At 42.5% G+C, this 18871-nt stretch overlaps 1 protein-coding gene across 1 annotated transcript in view; it reads left to right on the plus strand.

Moving 5' to 3' along the window:
• Positions 1-403: 403 nt before the first annotated feature.
• Positions 404-18871, plus strand: part of LOC134967024 (phospholipase A2 inhibitor and Ly6/PLAUR domain-containing protein-like) — a 50649-nt gene continuing 32181 nt past the window's right edge. The window contains exons 1-3 of the mRNA XM_063944016.1: positions 404-510; positions 932-1048; positions 18022-18171. Of these exons, the coding sequence (XP_063800086.1) occupies positions 459-510; positions 932-1048; positions 18022-18171 (319 nt within the window). The 5' untranslated portion in view covers positions 404-458. The remainder of the gene's footprint in view (positions 511-931; positions 1049-18021; positions 18172-18871) is intronic.

Consider the following 18871-nt stretch of genomic DNA (forward strand, 5'->3'; position numbering starts at 1 on the left):
TGTTTTTAATAAGCACAAGATTCTAAATGCAGATGAGGCGTAATGAAGTTCTGGGGTGAAGCGACGATTCTAGAATCTTCTACCATGTGTGATATTATGAAATACTGCATGAGGTGATACGCCAATATTTGTTCATATTTTGGAAGCCAGGCTGTGGTCATTACACACATCAACATCTAAACCAGGAAGCCACTCTTTACATGCTGTGTGCAATTCTCCACTTCCTTTTAATTTTTATGCAAATCCCGCTGTGCCTATTTCCCTAGCCAAACAATGGCAAAAATAAAAATTTTCAGAAGGTATCTCTTGCCAAAGAACGTCAAAGAAAACAGAACTCTTGGCACATTGTCATATAGAAAAAGGTATAAGTTTCAGTTCTGCAGTGGGAGACTCACAACACAAGAGACACAGAAGATACAAGATTTACTAATCTACATATTACTGCAACATCATTAACCATGAAGCTTGTCCCCGTCTTCATAACAGTCATCGCTGGATTTATTGCTACAGGTGAGTGATTAAACCATTCCATAATTTTATTGCTGGCAAATTAGTTGTCTGCCTCAGACTTTATAGCATAGATACATATATTCAAGCCAACTCTGTTTTGGTTGTGCAAAGAACACATCCATAATGGAGATCAATGCTCTCAAATATAGCTGTTCAATCAAGCAGTATTCACAGGAAGATTGCAAATAAAAGCACCAAGGACAAACATGTTTGGATAACACTGTACTGGAGAGAAGAATACAGTGACATAAGGACAGTACTGTATCTAAGTCACTACTGGTGCTACTTGAACTTGTGTTAATGCTTTACCTTAGTGTTACAATAATTTAGTGCATCAGTGACCTGTATATAGTGCTGCAGCCCTTCTCTGTGATATAAAGAATTGTAACATAAATAATACTTTCTCATTATTTTGTTTTAGGGAAAGCTCTGAGCTGTAACACCTGTAAGGCGTTTGCTCCGGACTGTATAGGGGAGTCTTGTGAATGCAATAATGGAGAAGACACCTGTGCAAAAGTGATTGAATACAACACTGTTTGTAAGTACTGAAAAACATGTGGTCTATGCAATTTTCTGACAAAACAAGTAGAAATGTACAGTAGGCATGAATGTACAGTCTATGGTGAACATAATAGCTTAGGTAATTAGGATTAAGTATTTTAAAAGCAGTCCAGACACAATAATGCCCTTTATTAAATAGTACTATGCTAGGCATCATATTGTTATCTCCCAGTTGAGGTTAAAACCAAATTGAAGGAATTGTAACCTGCTTCTTTGTTACCTGCTCTGACATACCAGCTGGGTACACACCTAAAGATTTATCTGTCCAATCTATCCGCCCTTTGCTGATAGATAAAGTCTGCCTGGTTCCGCCAAGCTGTGGATATGAGGAGGACGGACGAGGCCCCAATTGATAGAGTCAAATAATTACCTTTTAACATAAGCTATATACTAATACCGTGTAGCCGTAATGGCCGCTAAACCACGTGCACGTGCTGCGTACTTTATACGCAGTTTGCGTATAAAGAACCGTACGTGGTACGCACGTTGCGTACACACGCTGCGCTGAGTGTATGGAATACACGCAGCGAGCGTACACACAGTTGTTAACCTTTAAACCTTTTTCAATGAACACTGTAAGGGTATGCTTATACTGTAAACCTTAGTACTGTAATATTACCACAATGTAACGATGATTAACCTTTGTTATATGAAAGCTGTTTGAGCGATTGAGACGCTCAGAAACCCTCTATAATGACTGGTGAAACACACACTGCTTGCTAAGGTTCCAACACCTTTATAGATGATATTTCGTACGTAAAAAGGGGAAAACAGTTACAGCTCATACACTACAGACCTAACATTAATACCTAAAACAGAATAACTAAACAGAAATATAAACAATAGTGAACGATCACAAATACACATAAACAGAAAGAGAATAAATGGCAAACACTTAAAGGATAACAAAAAGAGAACAATTGCATACACACAGAGTAACGAAATGGCCACAGAGAAACTTACACACGTGGGAATGACTCGCAGGAGCTATCTGGAAACCAGCCCTCAGCTTTTCACCATGAAAACCTTTGTAGAGAGAAGTGAGTGCTGGTCTAGCTATGGTGGTCTTTATATACACATCCTACAGTACAATACAATGGTCCCTACAATCTCATTGTTTATTGGACACAGGAATGTGTCTCTGCATTATAACAAAAGGTCATAGGTGGATTTGAACAGGTGGGCTGTGACTATTTCAAACTGCTCAGGTGGGAGGTATCCACAGGATTCCCGCCGCATGGATAATGAACTGCAAATACAGTAATTGTCCATAAACTTCTTATAGGCATAACTATACGCAGGAGCGATTAATCTCTTCCTAACCAACACCGGAATGTTTCTAATAAAATACTCTTTAGTTAGACACTAGACACCACCGTTCAACCTTTGCCTGACCCTTCGTATCATGCAAAGAGGAATCCCTGAGTCCACGAACAATTTATACTAATTATACTCGCAGACATTATTAAGGGGACCATTATCTACAAAACGCACTATATTAGTTAACTATGCTATAAACGAGTCGCCCGCTACAAGCTCATAAACTCTACCGTAAATACGCATATACCGCGCGTAATCGCCGGAGCGAGTGTACGCAATTTGCGGACATGTGCACGTATGGCAGACTGAATGCACGAGCAGCGGGCATGTGCATTGGGGTTAGTATAAGACATTGTGGATTACGATATTTTTCGACTTTGACAGTCCACCCTTTGGCAGTCAACAATAACTGCCACTTTCTAAACAATTCAAACAGAAAAATATATATGTCATCGTGGAATACCTTATTATGATTGGGTAGAGGGAGGAGAGGAGAAGGTGGGAAAGATATGACCTAGTGAGATAGTGAAAGCATGTGTGTATGAAATCCATGTCTGAGGGGTCATGTACGTGTTCTAAATCAAGCTTCGAGGTATTGCGAAGTATACATTTGAATCCTTCTTATCCTATATTAAGGGTCTGTGGATGGGCTGTCAAACTCTACCGAGCTCTTTTCAGCTTTTGGTTACAACAAATGGGGTGCACATTAGTTGATGATACATGAAAGGGGAGAATATGTGAGTGCTAATATGTGAAAATCACCTGTTGACTATGTGGGATACTACCTGGAGGTTGTAGAGATGAAGATAAGAAACATGCGTTATAAATGCAGTCATGTATGTGTTCGCCGATTGGGGTCTTGTTGATGTCTTGTCTGATGTCTTGTCCGGATCATCGTATCTTTACTGTAGCTTTGAGGTTTATTGGCAAACAAAAAGCTTCTTCAAGTGTCCATAAAAAGAATTACAGTCTCTAAAAGCTCGTTAGGTGTCTGTGACACAGTTCATCAGTGGTCTTGTATAGGGGGTCATCAAATTCTTCTTCCAGGCGGATCTCTTGGTACCTCGGAGAAAATCAAAGGAGAAACGGGTGAAAGAAACGGACCGTGGAATCACATTTTATCACAACATCGTCTCGATTGACGGGTCATAAATTAAATTAGTTGTTGTTACAATGCCCTCACTCCTCAGACTCATCAATTTGGTACTACGCTTGCAATTTGTTAGAATCCGAACACATCTGAATACCAGACCAATCAGTACGATAACTCCCAGAATACATAGGAGGAACTTCCCTACAGTAACGATAACATTTTGAGCCCATTCTCCTAAACCTGAGAACCAATATCGTGGGTTCAACCATGATACCCAGCTGGTTAGTTCATTACCCACAGAAGCAAGGGTTAGGTTGTGCCTCCTTCGGAACTCCCACTTCAATTGCAAGATATCGTCCATCTTTTGATCTATGACCTCTGTTGGGTCCTCAGTGCTGTTTGTGATATATGTACAACATTTCACACCATACTGAGTTGCTAGGGTGAAACAATACCCTCCTGTCACTGCTGTGAGGTAATTTAGAACCATCCTGTGTTGTACCAGTTCCGTTTTGTAAGCTTGCAATTCTCTCCCGGTATACCTGAAGGTGTCATCATACATCTCGGTGATATTATCTAACAGGTTCGCTAGCGCAGTTATATACCTATAATTTATAACTCCTCTGGCGGTACGGGTGATATCTAACGCGAGTAGGAATTGAATCCCGGTGGATTCGTGAATCAAATCAGAGGCCGCATGCTCTGTCCTATCTACAAGGTGTCTCTTTACAATGTGTTCGTAATGAGTGTGAGTGTAAGGAGCTTGGGCACTGCGGTGAATGTCTTTCATTTTGTTATGGGTAATGGTCATTATTTCTGGCAACACTTTTCCAACGTAACACAATCCCTCTGAGTTTGGGGCAAGCCACTTATACGCCTTTCTCCCACATATGAAATATGAATCTCGGGGAGAACATATGGGATAGAAAATGACATAACCATATTACAAACCTTCCATGAAAACAGTCCTATCCCTAACTCTCTCATTTGTCTAGTACACGTATCAGGCTGTATGACATGTGCACAGTATCCTGGTGATACTTCTCCAACTTGCATGATCCTACTTCCTAGAGTGTACCTATACCGGAAATATTTTCCACTGTCGGCTATGTGGCGTATAAGCTCTGAATCTATGGGCATTCTGTCGGCTCTGTGTGAAAATGTCATGGTTTGGTTGTTCCATGACACCTCCCAATTTCCCGGCTTTCGGGGATTGGAAATGTTAAAACATATTAGGGACCTATCTACATGGTATTGTTGGAGCTTCAAACTAGGAGGACTAGAAATATTAAATCTCTTGTCCACCGGTCTCCCACCCTTTAACTCAAGTACCTCATCTACCGTTAAAGGATATGGCACTAGTCCTGACTTTCTATGACCTTGAGGTACTTGTGAGCATACCCAACAGTCTGTCTGATTTAACACTTTACCCACCAATGAGTGATAGTCACTCAATGGATGCCGGTCCATGTTGATATTAAAACGGGACTGACATTCCTTGATGCAACCGTCCTCAACTATGTTGTCACAATTTCTACAAATACAATTCTCTTCAGCTAACAATCCTTCACAATGTCTATTAATAACATGGCTACTAGATCGTTTTCTGATACTCGCCTTTGCTCGGTGATTGTGTTGCTCTTGGAATTCTCTGAACCATCTTGATCATCAGAACCCATTTCAGATCCCTCTTTGGCCTCTCTGGTACTCTCGCCGAAACAGACTGCTCTGGTCAACAACAGGGTCAACAGGAAAATCCGGAACACAGTCTCTTGGGGCAAGTCCATCTTAGAGGAGGGAAAGGAGAAGAATAAGAAGGGGGGAGGAGAATAGGAGGGAGATGGGAACTGGAGAAAATAACAAAAGGGAAAAAGAAATCTGGCTCGACAACGGCCTCCGATCTTATTGTTTTCAGCGCTCAGGTGTCGTTTCAACCTTCCTGGAACAGACACTCTAGTGATACAATTTCCTCTACCGTCTGTTCTTTGTCACGGGACCTCTCTGGATCAGCAACCTTCTTACAGTGAGACGAATGAACCCAAGTCTCTCTCTCGGCAACCTTTAACGCTGTTGTGCTGGTCAATAAGACTTGATATGGTCCTTCCCATCTGTCAATAAGGCAACCTGAGCGTAAAAAGTTTCGAATCATTACATAATCCCCAGGTTCAATGTCATGACAATTACTGTCTGGCAGATCAGGAATCACTAGCTTTAGATTGTCATTTTGATTCCTTAACTGCTTACTCATCTTAACCAGATATTTTACAGTTACTTCATTGTTACATTTCAAATCATCCTGGGGGTCAATTATTACATGAGGTTGTCGACCAAACAGAATCTCAAAGGGTGACAGGTTAAGAGGGGACCTGGGAGTGGTTCTGATGCTATACAATACAAGTGGCAAAGCTTCCGGCCACAACAATCCTGTTTCAGCCATCACTTTGCTCAATTTGTTCTTAATAGTGCTGTTTACTCTTTCCACTTTCGCACTCGCCTGGGGGCGGTACGGAGTATGCAGCTTACTATTAATTCCCATCAATTTACACATTACCTGAAAGACTTCACCTGTAAAATGGGTACCCCTATCGCTTTCAATTATCCTAGGGATACCATACCTGCACACAAATTCCTGCACAATTTTCTTTGCAGTAAACGAAGCGGTATTTGTGGCAGCGGGGAATGCTTCAACCCAATTTGAGAACACATCAATACAAACCAATACATACTTTAAATTTCTACAAGGTTGTAATTGTATGAAATCAATTTGTATTACCTGGAAAGGACCATCTGTAGGAGGGATATGTGATGGCTCTGTTGGTATTGCCTTTCCGATATTCTTCCTCAAGCAGGTGAGACATGTCATCGCTCTTTTACCCGCATGGGAAGAAAATCCTGGTGCGCACCAATATGCTCTTACCAACTTACACATTCCTTCTTTGCCTAGATGAGTCAGCCCATGTGCCGCTTCCGCTAGACTTGGAAGGTATGCTCTGGGTGCCACTGGCTTACCTTGTCCATCTGTCCAGAGTCCTGAGGACTCCTGGCCATATCCTTTTGACCTCCAAACTGCCTTTTCTTGTGGTGAACACAAATTTTGCATTTCATACAATTTCTGTGTGTTTACAGTATTAAATACCATCAGTTGAGTGGTGTCTGTCTGTATGGGGGTACTGGCTGCTGATTTAGCAGCTTCGTCTGCTCGGCTGTTACCAAGTGACACTGGGTCTTGGCTGTATGTGTGGGCTTTACACTTGATAACAGCCACTCTGTCAGGTTCTTGTATTGCTGCTAAAAGTCTTTTGATGTGGGTTGCATGTGCCACGGGTGTGCCAGCTGCCGTCATGAAATTTCTGAGGTGCCATAGGGCCCCGAAATCATGAACTACTCCAAAGGCGTACCTAGAATCTGTGTAGATATTGGCTGACTTACCTTTAGCCAATTCACACGCTCTGGTTAGGGCGACCAGTTCAGTAACTTGTGGTACCTTTGTCGTCTACGACTGCGTATCCAGTACACAAGTCTCCTGAGTCCGTCTGTCTGTGACAACTACCGTCAGTGTAGAAAGTAAAATCTACACCTTCTAGTGGATTGTCACTGATGTCAGGCCTTGCCGTGAAATTTTGGGTCAAATATTCCATACAATCATGTGAGTCAGTGTCTGTACTAAATCCTCCTTCGCCATCATTCTCATTCCCCACCCTTTGTACCTGTCCAGGCACAACTGGGAGATACGTTGCCGGATTTAGTGCACTGCATCTCTTTATGGTGATGTTTACAGGGGCCATTAGTGCTAATTCCCACCTTGTAAACCGTGCGGATGAGACGTGTCTGGTTTGGGCAGAATTTAATAAGGCTGACACTGCATGAGGTGTATGAATTGTGAGGTTGTGTCCTAGCACTACATCTTCGCTTTTACTTACTAGCAATGCCATTGCTGCAACACTTCGCAAGCATGTGGGGAGGGATCGCGCTACCGTGTCTAGCTGAGCGCTGTAGTAGGCTACCGGCCTGCTGGCATCACCGTGCTTCTGGGTTAAGACACCTGCCGCACATCCAGCATTGTCCGTACCGTACAGTTCAAAGGGTTTTCCATAATCTGGCATACCTAATGCTGGTGCCTGCGTTAGGCACTGCTTGAGTCTCTCAAATGCCAGTTCAGACTCATCTGTGTGCGAAATCCGATCTGGTTTGTTTGATGAGACCATTTCCTGCAAAGGTAGGGCTAGTATGGAAAATCCTGGGATCCAGTTACGACAGTACCCACACATTCCTAGGAACGTGCGAATCTGTTGCTGAGTCTGTGGCAGGGTCATGTCATGAATTGCCTGTACTCTATCAGTGGTGAGGTGTCTCAGTCCTTGTGTCAAACAATGCCCCAAATATTTTACCTTGGTTTGGCATAATTGCAACTTGTCCTTTGAAACCTTGTGTCCTGTATCAGAAAGATGAAACAGAAGCTGTTTCGTGTCTCTCAAGGACGATTCGAGTGAATCAGAACACAGCAGTAAGTCGTCTACATACTGTATTAATAGTGATCCGCTCTTAGGTTGAAAGGATTGTAAACAATCATGCAAAGCCTGCGAGAAAATACTTGGTCTGTCGATGAAACCTTGTGGTAAACGAGTCCAGGTGTACTGTACTCCTCTATATGTAAATGCAAACAAATATTGACTGTCAGGGTGCAGAGGTACCGAGAAGAAGGCGGAGCAGAGGTCAATTACAGTGAAAAATTTGTCAGTGGGAGGGATTTGCATAAGGATGACAGCTGGATTTGGCACTACGGGGAATTGGCTCTCAACTATTTTGTTGATCCCCCTTAGATCCTGCACTAACCTGTAACCCCTCCCCCCACTCTTTTTCACAGGGAAGATGGGACTATTGGCAGTGCTGGACGTTCTAACCAGAATGCCCTGTTGTAGCAATCGCTCTATTATTGGGTAGACTCCTAACTCCACCTCTGGCTTCAGAGGATACTGTGGGATTTTTGGAGCTATCCTACCATCTTTTACTTGAACTACTACAGGAGCTACATTTGCCATTAATCCAGTGTCTTGTCCATCCTTAGTCCAAAGTGATTCCGGTATCTGGGAAATCATTTCCTCTACCTTGGACGGACACCTATCTGTAACAGCAGTATGCATCATTAACCTTTGTGGGGAATCTAGCATTTCCTGTACTTCCTGAGCATGATTCTCGGGAATATCTAAGAACACACCTCCAGGAGTACAATATATGACACACCCCATCTTGCACAGTAAATCTCTCCCAAGTAGATTAGTCGGAGCCGATGCAGCTAGCAAAAAGGAATGCTTGGTCTGCAAAGGCCCTATCGTAATCTCTGCTGGTTTGCTTAAAGGGTAGTGTTGTACTACTCCTGTTACTCCCATGGCTGGAATTGTCTTACCAGTGGTCTTCATACCCACTGTTGAATTTATCACTGACTTGGCCGCCCCCGTATCTACAAGGAAAGGTAGAGATCTACCAGCTACATCAATTGTGACCTCGGGTTCACTGCCAAGGCTCGCAATTAATTTCACTGGCTGTAGACTACAGGTGTGGCCCCACCCCTATTGTATGTGGTGACCTCCCCGGAGTGCGTTGGCAGCTACAACATGTGAAGGGGGTACCTGGGCATTATCAGAGACTTGCCAGTCTCTTTTTGGTGGGTACCTTTTTTGTTTCCCCTGCATGTGGCTCATAACTCCGTCTCTGCGGTCCCTGATCCCAATTACGTGTGTCTTGTCGTTGTCTATGGGGTTGATATACCTTGTGTGTGTCTTTAAACATACAATTCCGTGCAATATGTCCCTCTTTTTGACAGTTGTAACATTTTATTACATTTGACTTACCCACAGGGGTCTGAGGCCTATACTGAGGTGGCTTTGTTGTAAGGGCTTGTATCTCACTGCCATCAGCTTATCGCCCTGTGACTCCCTGTGTCTCATGATGTTCCGATCATGATCAATAGTGGCCTCTCTCAAAGTAGCCACCGACAAACCTCGCCAACATGGTTGGGTGGTCTGTACCCTCGTCCTCAATGCTTCCTTTAAACCATCCATTAACACAGAAACTGCTACTTCCCTATGATGCACATTTGTCTTAATGTCTTCTATTCCTGTATACTTAGCCATTTCCTGCAATGCCCGATGGAAGTAATCAGAAGCCATTTCACCCTCTTTTTGTCTTATGGAGAAGATTTTGTTCCACTTGACAACAGCTGGGAAATATGTTCCTAACTGCAGGTCTATGCGTCTTACATTCTCCTGATTGTACTCATCAGTGAGGGGCATTTCTTCATCTAACCCACAATCAGTGATAAATCTCACAGAGTCAATGTTGGGGGGCAAACATGCCCTCAACACTGTTCGCCAATCTTTGTTATTGGGTTCTGCGGAGTTACCTAGTTCTCTAACAAACCTTTGACATGCAACTAGATCTTTCCTAGGATCAGGGAATTCAGACATAATTGCTCTTAATTCTGTCCGGGAAAAAGGGCAGTGCATCGCAATGTTTCTGACGGGAGTGACTCCCGAAGTGTCAGTTTTCCCATTTGGGACCGCAATTACCCTGACAGGATTAAGTTCAATAACGTCCCTCTGGGTTGATTCTACAATATGTGGTGTAATTGTTTCTGCGTAGTGTACAGTGCCGAACTTACCTGCCGACACGACCTCACCTGTCCCTCCACTAGGGGCCTTTGCTACTCCTCTTACTGGTTGGGCCGTGCCCACTGTAGTCTCTGCTATGGTGGCTGCTAGAGAGAGTGCCGATCTTGTGGTAGGCTCATCTTCCTGCTCGCAATCCTGGGGGAAGTTTAAGATGGGATACAACTTGCACGGGTTAACAGTAGTATCAATACACTTATCCACTTTACTCTTATCACTAACACATTTATTAAGTACATTTTTATCATATACCAGTGTGCCATTCTCTGCAGCCATTTTCTCTCCTGTTATGTATGGTGGTGGTGGTGCGGTAGCTATCAGTTTCCTGATAGGATTGGAACCAGCTGCTTGAGCTAATCCTCTTTGAATCTCACCTTCCTGTTGCCATAACTGTAAATAATCAGAATGTCTAATTCTTTGCTTCCCAGACTTTATTAGACATATCCTTCTTCTTAAATTGTGCAACACCTCAGGATTAAAACTGCCCACCCTGGGGAACTTTTCCCCATCGTTCACAGTCATTCGTTCCCATTCATTGCATAAAACCTCGGCGTGTGAACCATATTTCTCACACATTATGTACCTGGCCGACCCAGCTGGTCGTGGTACTGAATCAACCTGAACCTTGGTTGATCGCCCCTTACTTGAGCAACTGGCCCCCATTATTTTGCAGGTATTTGCTTTTTAGCGAATTTCCTACAAAAACAACCAAGTTCCCAGAGGTAAGGCGACGGTGAAAGTTCAACGAGTACCTTCACTCACTTCTCGCCCACGTCGACCAATATGCCCACACACTGCCTTAGCGCTGGCGTACTCAACCCAGGGCCCCTGCAACCTGAACCTCTATTTACTGGGGCGTGTGGGAGTATGCTACCCTCCCCAGTAAATATCAGTTGCTGGAGAATTCCTGTGTGATCAGCGAACCTCCCTTAAAATAAAAAAAACCTACACAAATCACGTTAGAATGTACAAATAGCGTTTATGATCCCACAAAACTGAATGGGTATCAAGGTAACCAACTAATGCACACAATTACGTGCGGTACAGTCGCACTGCGGTTAAGTAACTATTACTTATTCGCCTTACGACCAGCGGAATCGGTTGTTTAGGCTGCAAAACCTTCAGCCGGAGCGTATTCTCAACACGGGCCTATATGGGTTTTGCGTCAACCTCTCTGTGGGTTGCGCCCACTACCTCTGACCTTTCTTAAGTCAGGGTCTACCTTAGCGACCTTCTGGTCTGCTGTAACACTAATTGCTCCTTTTACCTTAAATCACTGTTAATGTGAGATGGCCTTCTCCCACGCCACCACGTGTTCACTTCACGGGTGTACTTCTACGAGATCTCGAATTCTCTAAAAGTTCACCCAATAAAAAGAAAAATTCACTTGCATACACACGCTTCTTTTACTTTGATTTTTCTGTACAGAAAATTTCTTTCATTCAGGTAACACAGATTAATCCCAGAGGAGCTGCAGCAAGAGAAGGATCTTTTTTAAACTAGTTTTGGGAACTGAAAGAACTTGTGCTATTATCACGTGGCTACTATACCACCCACACTAAAACAATGCTATCGTGTGATTTGTATCTAGTGACCGTATCTGTATGCACGTTGCGTAAACACGCTACGTGTGTACGCCTTTGCGTCGCGTACGCTTGACTCGCACTCGGTGAGAGACACGTGTACACAGGCTGGATACATCTACAGTAACACAAATAACACGCTTCTATAAATGTAAGCGATATTTCACTATAATCACTTACCGTACACCACACAGTATCTTCTATGCTGTGTGCGTGTTTTTACAATTACTCCCTTAAGTATTACTGTTTACTTTTAACTAAAATAGCAGCAAATTTTCTCAGTACGTTATCAAATGCAAATGGAAAACAGGATGGTGAGATATGCGAAAAATACACAAAATGAGAATACAGGTGTGTGCGTGTGTTGCGTATGCAATTTGCACCAATACAGAAATTTAAACCAGAATTAAAACAATAGCTGTATGTTCTTACCTTTCGGATCCGGATCCCACCAGCATTCCTGCAAACCGAGCGGAGAAGACGCTTATCTAATCAGCACTACTGTATCCCCAACCACAAACACGGATACAAGGGATACTACCTTTCCGCCCTTTGCTGATAGATAAAGTCTGCCTGGTTCTGCCAAGCTGTGGATATGAGGAGGACGGACGAGGCCCCAATTGATAGAGTCAAATAATTACCTTTTAACATAAGCTATATACTAATACCGTGTAGCCGTAATGGCCGCTAAACCACGTGCACGTGCTGCGTACTTTATACGCAGTTTGCGTATAAAGAACCGTACGTGGTATGCACATTGCGTACACACGCTGCGCTGAGTGTATGGAATACACGCAGTGAGCGTACACACAGTTGTTAACCTTTAAACTTTTTTCAATGAACACTGTAAGGGTATGCTTATACTGTAAACCTTAGTACTGTAATATTACCACAATGTAACGATGATTAACCTTTGTTATATGAAAGCTGTTTGAGCGATTGAGACGCTCAGAAACCCTCTATAATGACTGGTGAAACACACACTGCTTGCTAAGGTTCCAACACCTTTATAGATGATATTTCGTACGTAAAAAGGGGAAAACAGTTACAGCTCATACACTACAGACCTAACATTAATACCTAAAACAGAATAACTAAACAGAAATATAAACAATAGTGAACGATCGCAAATACACATAAACAGAAAGAGAATAAATGGCAAACACTTAAAGGATAACAAAAAGAGAACAATTGCATACACACAGAGTAACGGAATGGCCACAGAGAAACTTACACACGTGGGAATGACTCGCAGGCGCTATCTGGAAACCAGCCCTCAGCTTTTCACCATGAAAACCTTTGTAGAGAGAAGTGAGTGCTGGTCTAGCTATGGTGGTCTTTATATACACATCCTACAGTACAATACAATGGTCCCTACAATCTCATTGTTTATTGGACACAGGAATGTGTCTCTGCATTATAACAAAAGGTCATAGGTGGATTTGAACAGGTGGGCTGTGACTATTTCAAACTGCTCAGGTGGGAGGTATCCACAGGATCCCCGCCGCATGGATAATGAACTGCAAATACAGTAAATGTCCATAAACTTCTTATAGGCATAACTATACGCAGGAGCGATTAATCTCTTCCTAACCAACACCGGAATGTTTCTAATAAAATACTCTTTAGATAGACACTAGACACCACCGTTCAACCTTTGCCTGACCCTTCGTATCATGCAAAGAGGAATCCCTGAGTCCACGAACAATTTATACTAATTATACTCGCAGACATTATTAAGGGGACCATTATCTACAAAACGCACTATATTAGTTAACTATGCTATAAACGAGTCGCCCGCTACAAGCTCATAAACTCTACCGTAAATACGCATATACCGCGCGTAATCGCCGGAGCGAGTGTACGCAATTTGCGGACATGTGCACGTATGGCAGACTGAATGCACGAGCAGCGGGCATGTGCATTGGGGTTAGTATAAGACATTGTGGATTACGATATTTTTCGACTTTGACAGAGTATATGACAATCAACGATTTTCTCCCAAACACAGGATAATAGATGTAACCCCCCCCCCCCTTTAATCCGAGGGGTATATGGGGTACCTACAATACTGTCAATGTGCCTCCAACCAAGTATTGCAAAGTATTTATGGGCCTACTTGGGAAAACACATGTGTAATGGTACCATCGGAATGTAATGGTGCAATAAGAATTTTGTACAAGAGTACACAGTTAAAGAAACCAATAGTGGTGTTTATTTTCCACTGGCCCCTTTAGCTGACCTATTCTCAGTAACCGCTAACACGTTCATGCGAGAATCACATTAACAGGACATACAGATATTTATAATGGTTTGATGTATTCTGAGTAAATCATAAACTGCTTACTATTCATATTTGTTATGTATTCAGTATATAGCAGAATGTACTTCTATAGGTATAAAGCTTACATTTCAACACAATGAACCTCTGAAAATATAATGTTGCAATTAAACCCAGGTTTAAATTAGCCTCTATAGGTACTTTAATAACTTTAGTGCACTCGTTGGGGCCCTTCTTTTTTGTAAATCCAATATAGATGTGGCTCATGACCAATTGTCATACGACTTTAGCTGAAGAAATATGTAACATTCCCATATCTAGGGTTACTCCTGCGGGTATATTTACTAAAAGTCGATTTTGATCAATGTTTGGATGATTTTTGATTGATTTTGTCTTTAAGGGTCTAAATCGCACATTTACCAACAGATGATGTTTGACATTGTTTTAAAAAAAATTCAAAAATCATCTATAAGTAAATGTGGAATTTAGACTTTGAAAAACAAAAATCGACCAACCATCGACCAAAAATCTACACATATTTGATTTTTAGTAAATACATTGATTACCACATTTACTAACATATGCTTTTTGGCATATTTTTTTAACAGGATTTCAAAAATCATCAGTTAATAAATGTGTGATTTAGACCCTGAAACACAAAATCAATCAAAAATTAAAATGAATTAAAAAAAAAAACAATAAATAAAAATTGATCAACATCAACCCAAATTGACTTTTAGTAAGTATACCCCCTGATGTCCAGATAAGGTCTAATTCTTCAACTTTAATGCATGTTTTTGACATTCACAGAATACATTTGTGTTAAAGATTTTCTTACTCTAAGCCATTTTTTTCACTTTATATGTCTCTGGTGCTACTGAGAGTGTGAATTCCAGGAGACAGAATATGAATTTGCCATCAAAACATATTTGGATAGTGTACAAAATCTGTATTAGACATAAAAAGTTATATTAGTTGTCTACACATATGGTGGATTGGGTATGGGATCCCAAAAGTTAGAATGCCAACCAACGGTGCAAATATGCGGGTACGCTCGGCTATGGAATACCCATAAGAATTTGGCAGCGGGTACTCAGTACCACCTGCCACACACTTTGCCATAACCACAATTATAATGTGCCACAAAGCAACAAGACCATGGTGCTTGGCAGCATGACGGCACCTCCCACTTTGTCAGGGTTACTGGGAGTGCGACAGTGGCTGTATTTTACTGTTATAATGGAGGCTTTACTATCTATTGTTATTAAATTGGGGGCATTGCTATATATTTCTATTATACTGGAGGTATCACTATATATTTTTATTATACTGGAGGCATTAGTATATATGTTTAGCCTTGCCTCCAGATTTTTTAAAAAAAAGGTGCTGTCATGTGGCCACGCCGCTAGTGTCATGTAGCCACTCTCACTAGCAGCGTGTGGCCACGCCCCCTCACAACACATGACCACGCCCATTTTTCGGCACTCAGTACCACTAAGAAAATATTTCTACTTGCACCACTGATGCCAGCAGTTAGAGGACCGGCAGCGGTATCCCGACTGTCAGAATCCCAATTTTTTTTAGTAGGTACTGTATGCTATCCATACCCCTTCCCCTAACCCTCCCTGCCCACAGTCTAACCCTAACCCTCCCACAGCCTAACCCTAACCCTTGCTACCTGTAGCCTAACTCTTCCCTCCCGCAGCGTAACCCTAACCCTCCCTACCTGCAGCCTAACCCTAACCCTCCTCACCACAGCCTAACCCTAGCCCCCCCATCCCACAGCCTAACCCTATCCCTCTGACAGCCTAACCCTCCCCTCCCACAGGCTAACCCTATCCTCCCCTCTAGCTGCATATCCCTAACATTCCCATCCAGCAGCCTAATCCTAACCATCACTACCTGCAGCCTAACACTGACCCTCCCTACCTGCAGCCTAACCCTAACTCCCCCCTACCTGCAGCCTAACCCTGCCTACCTGCAGCCTAACCCTAACCCTCTTCCTACTGTCTAACCCTAACCACACAGAGCTGTTTCTTCCAATGGGCTTAATGGGTAGTTGCGCGAAGGTCCTAAGAATTTCAAGGACCCTGGCCGATACACGCCACACCCTTACACCCGACATCACAGCTGACTATAGCAAATCCACTCACTGCCCCCGCAGATTGCAGCAGCGCAGATCAGTGAGAGCTCCAATCTGTAGCGGAGGGGCCCTTTAAGGAAAGGGGTCTGGGGTACTTACCCCCAGGCCCCCTACCCTAATCCGGTTCTGGTCTGCAGCAAAAGGGCATCAGAAAAGTAAAAAAAAATGGTGTCCCTCACCCGCTGCTTTTGTAGCTCTTCTGCTACCTTCAATGTTTTCTTATGAATTATATTTTTAATATTGCGAATAAATTTGTTATCTTTTAATAACTGGCCAGCTGACCTTTTTCTGGGTGATTCTTTTTTGGTGTGAGGGAATCTCTTGCCTCTCTACCTGGTACTGGATTGGATCAGCAACATAAGAGGAATGGCATATCTATAAGGAAACCGTATATATATATATATATATATATATAAAAGAGAAATTACCATCTCTATGGATAATTAAGTGTAATTTTTTTTAAATATTTTTTAAATATAACTTAATCTCATTCTACTATTTGTATGTGCACTTTGGAAATGTGTTTGTGTCTATCTATTTTTTGGTCCCTACTAACAGAGGTTCCTCCAAGAGTTGCAGCTAACTTACTAATCAGGCACGAGATAAGGGTATTTTGTTGTGTGTGTATGTATGCAGAATATATATATATATATATATATATATATACATACATACATATACCAACATATGACTTTCTGTAATTTTACAGGCTGTGTTTCAAAGATAAAAGGATTTTTCTCATGCACTCTGTGGGCTATTAGTAACAAGAACTATATACTATATAATAATAGAAAATTTAGAGCTCTTCAGTACATATATTTTGCAAAAAATATGATAAGACTCCAGTCCACTTCACGGCGGCTCTATTGGTGGAGGGACCTCCAGCAATAGAGCCGCCGTGAAGTGGCCTGGGGGTTTATCATATTTTTTGCAAAATATATGTAACAAAGAGCTTTACATTTTCTATTATTATATAGTATACAGTTCTTGTTACTAATAGCCCACAGAGTGCGTGGGAAAAATCCTTTTATTTTTCTTGTCTAGAAGTAACCCCCTCCGGCAGCACCTGAGGAATGTTACCAGTTTGATTAGAGCAGTTTGCCATTATATATGTGTTTCAAAGATGATGGGAGCTGATTATCTCTCCCCAAGTGTGTGTTTGGTGTATGACCTGCACTAGAACTGTTTTACACATGTTGTTATATGGTGTACACGTGTCTGAGGAATGTTCCCATAGTTTCCCTTATTTTACAATTGTTACACAAAATAATGTTGCTTTTTAACAGGAAAGGAAATACAGGGCCTTATTCAGACCTGATCGATGTGCAAAATCGAACGGTGGCCATTATCAAATGACTGCGCGGGCATACAGATCGTAATGCGCAGGCGCGAGGCCAAACTGTGAAAAAATCCTGCGTCTTTTTTGATCGCTCTGCAAATGCGGTTTTATTGACAGGAAGCCAATGTCTGGGAGGGGTATCTGCCCGGTTTCTGGGAGTGTCAGGAAAAACACAGGCGTTCCCAAGCGTTTTTATGGCGGGTGTGTGATGTTATCTCTGGCCCGATCAGCTTGATTCTATCGCACTGTAGGAGTAAGTCCTGGGCTATGCACAGACTGGAAAAAACATTCGATGGTGAGTGAGTTGCGAATGGATTTGCAGCTGACCGGCGTTTGCAACGTTTTTTGCACTGCATATGCAGACATGCACAGGGCGGATTTTCACTCTGAGCGGCAACTGTCTGATCGCAAACCTCTGCAAATTCACACAACAGCGATCAGGTCTGAATTAGGCCTACAATTAGATTCAAGTTACAGAGCGATTTACAGCAGATCTACAAGATGTTGCTCTTTGTTTTTCTCCCAGATGATGACTTGATAATCACAGTGAAGAAAGGATGTTTGAATGGTAATATGACTTGCGGCAATTACTATGGTTTGGATACATATGGCTTTTACCTAGATATATACACTGAGTGCTGCACAGGAGACAACTGCAATTGTGGTTTAATTGAAGGTGAGTATTTCACTTATTCTACTCATCAATCTGTAAATCTGCTTACAGAAAAGTGGCATTAATATTACATGGGCTAATGTGTACAAAACATGTGAGGGGTCAATGGCAAATCAATAGTAGTGTGCCTCATATCTCAGTGTGCCTCATGTCTCCACAAGGGAACAATGTAGCACATAAATGTTTCAGAACTGGTAAAAATATTTTAATGATGGAGGAGAGGCAAACCTATACAGACAGGCAGCACTACACAGACAGGCAGCATTATGCAGATATACAGACAGAGAGCACTATGCGGACAAGCAGCACTATGCAGACAGGCAGCACTACACAGACAGGCAGCACTACGCAGACAGGCAGCACTACGCAGACAGGCAGCACTATGCAGTCAGGCAGCACTATGCAGTCAGGCAGCACTATGCAGTCAGGCAGCACTACACAGACAGGCAGCACTACACAGACAGGCAGCACTATGCAGTCAGGCAGCACTATGCAGTCAGGCATCACTATGCAGTCAGGCAGCACTACACAGACAGGCAGCACTACACAGACAGGCAGCACTATGCAGACAGGCAGCACTATGCAGTCAGGCAGCACTATGCAGTCAGGCAGCACTATACAGTGTTATGAGCCACGGCAGTGGCTCATTCCTGTTTTGCATTTTGGTTATGAATCACAAGCAGTGGTTCATTCCTGTCATGTA

This window comes from Pseudophryne corroboree, chromosome 10 (genome assembly GCF_028390025.1).
Source record: "Pseudophryne corroboree isolate aPseCor3 chromosome 10, aPseCor3.hap2, whole genome shotgun sequence".
NCBI lineage: Eukaryota > Metazoa > Chordata > Amphibia > Anura > Myobatrachidae > Pseudophryne > Pseudophryne corroboree.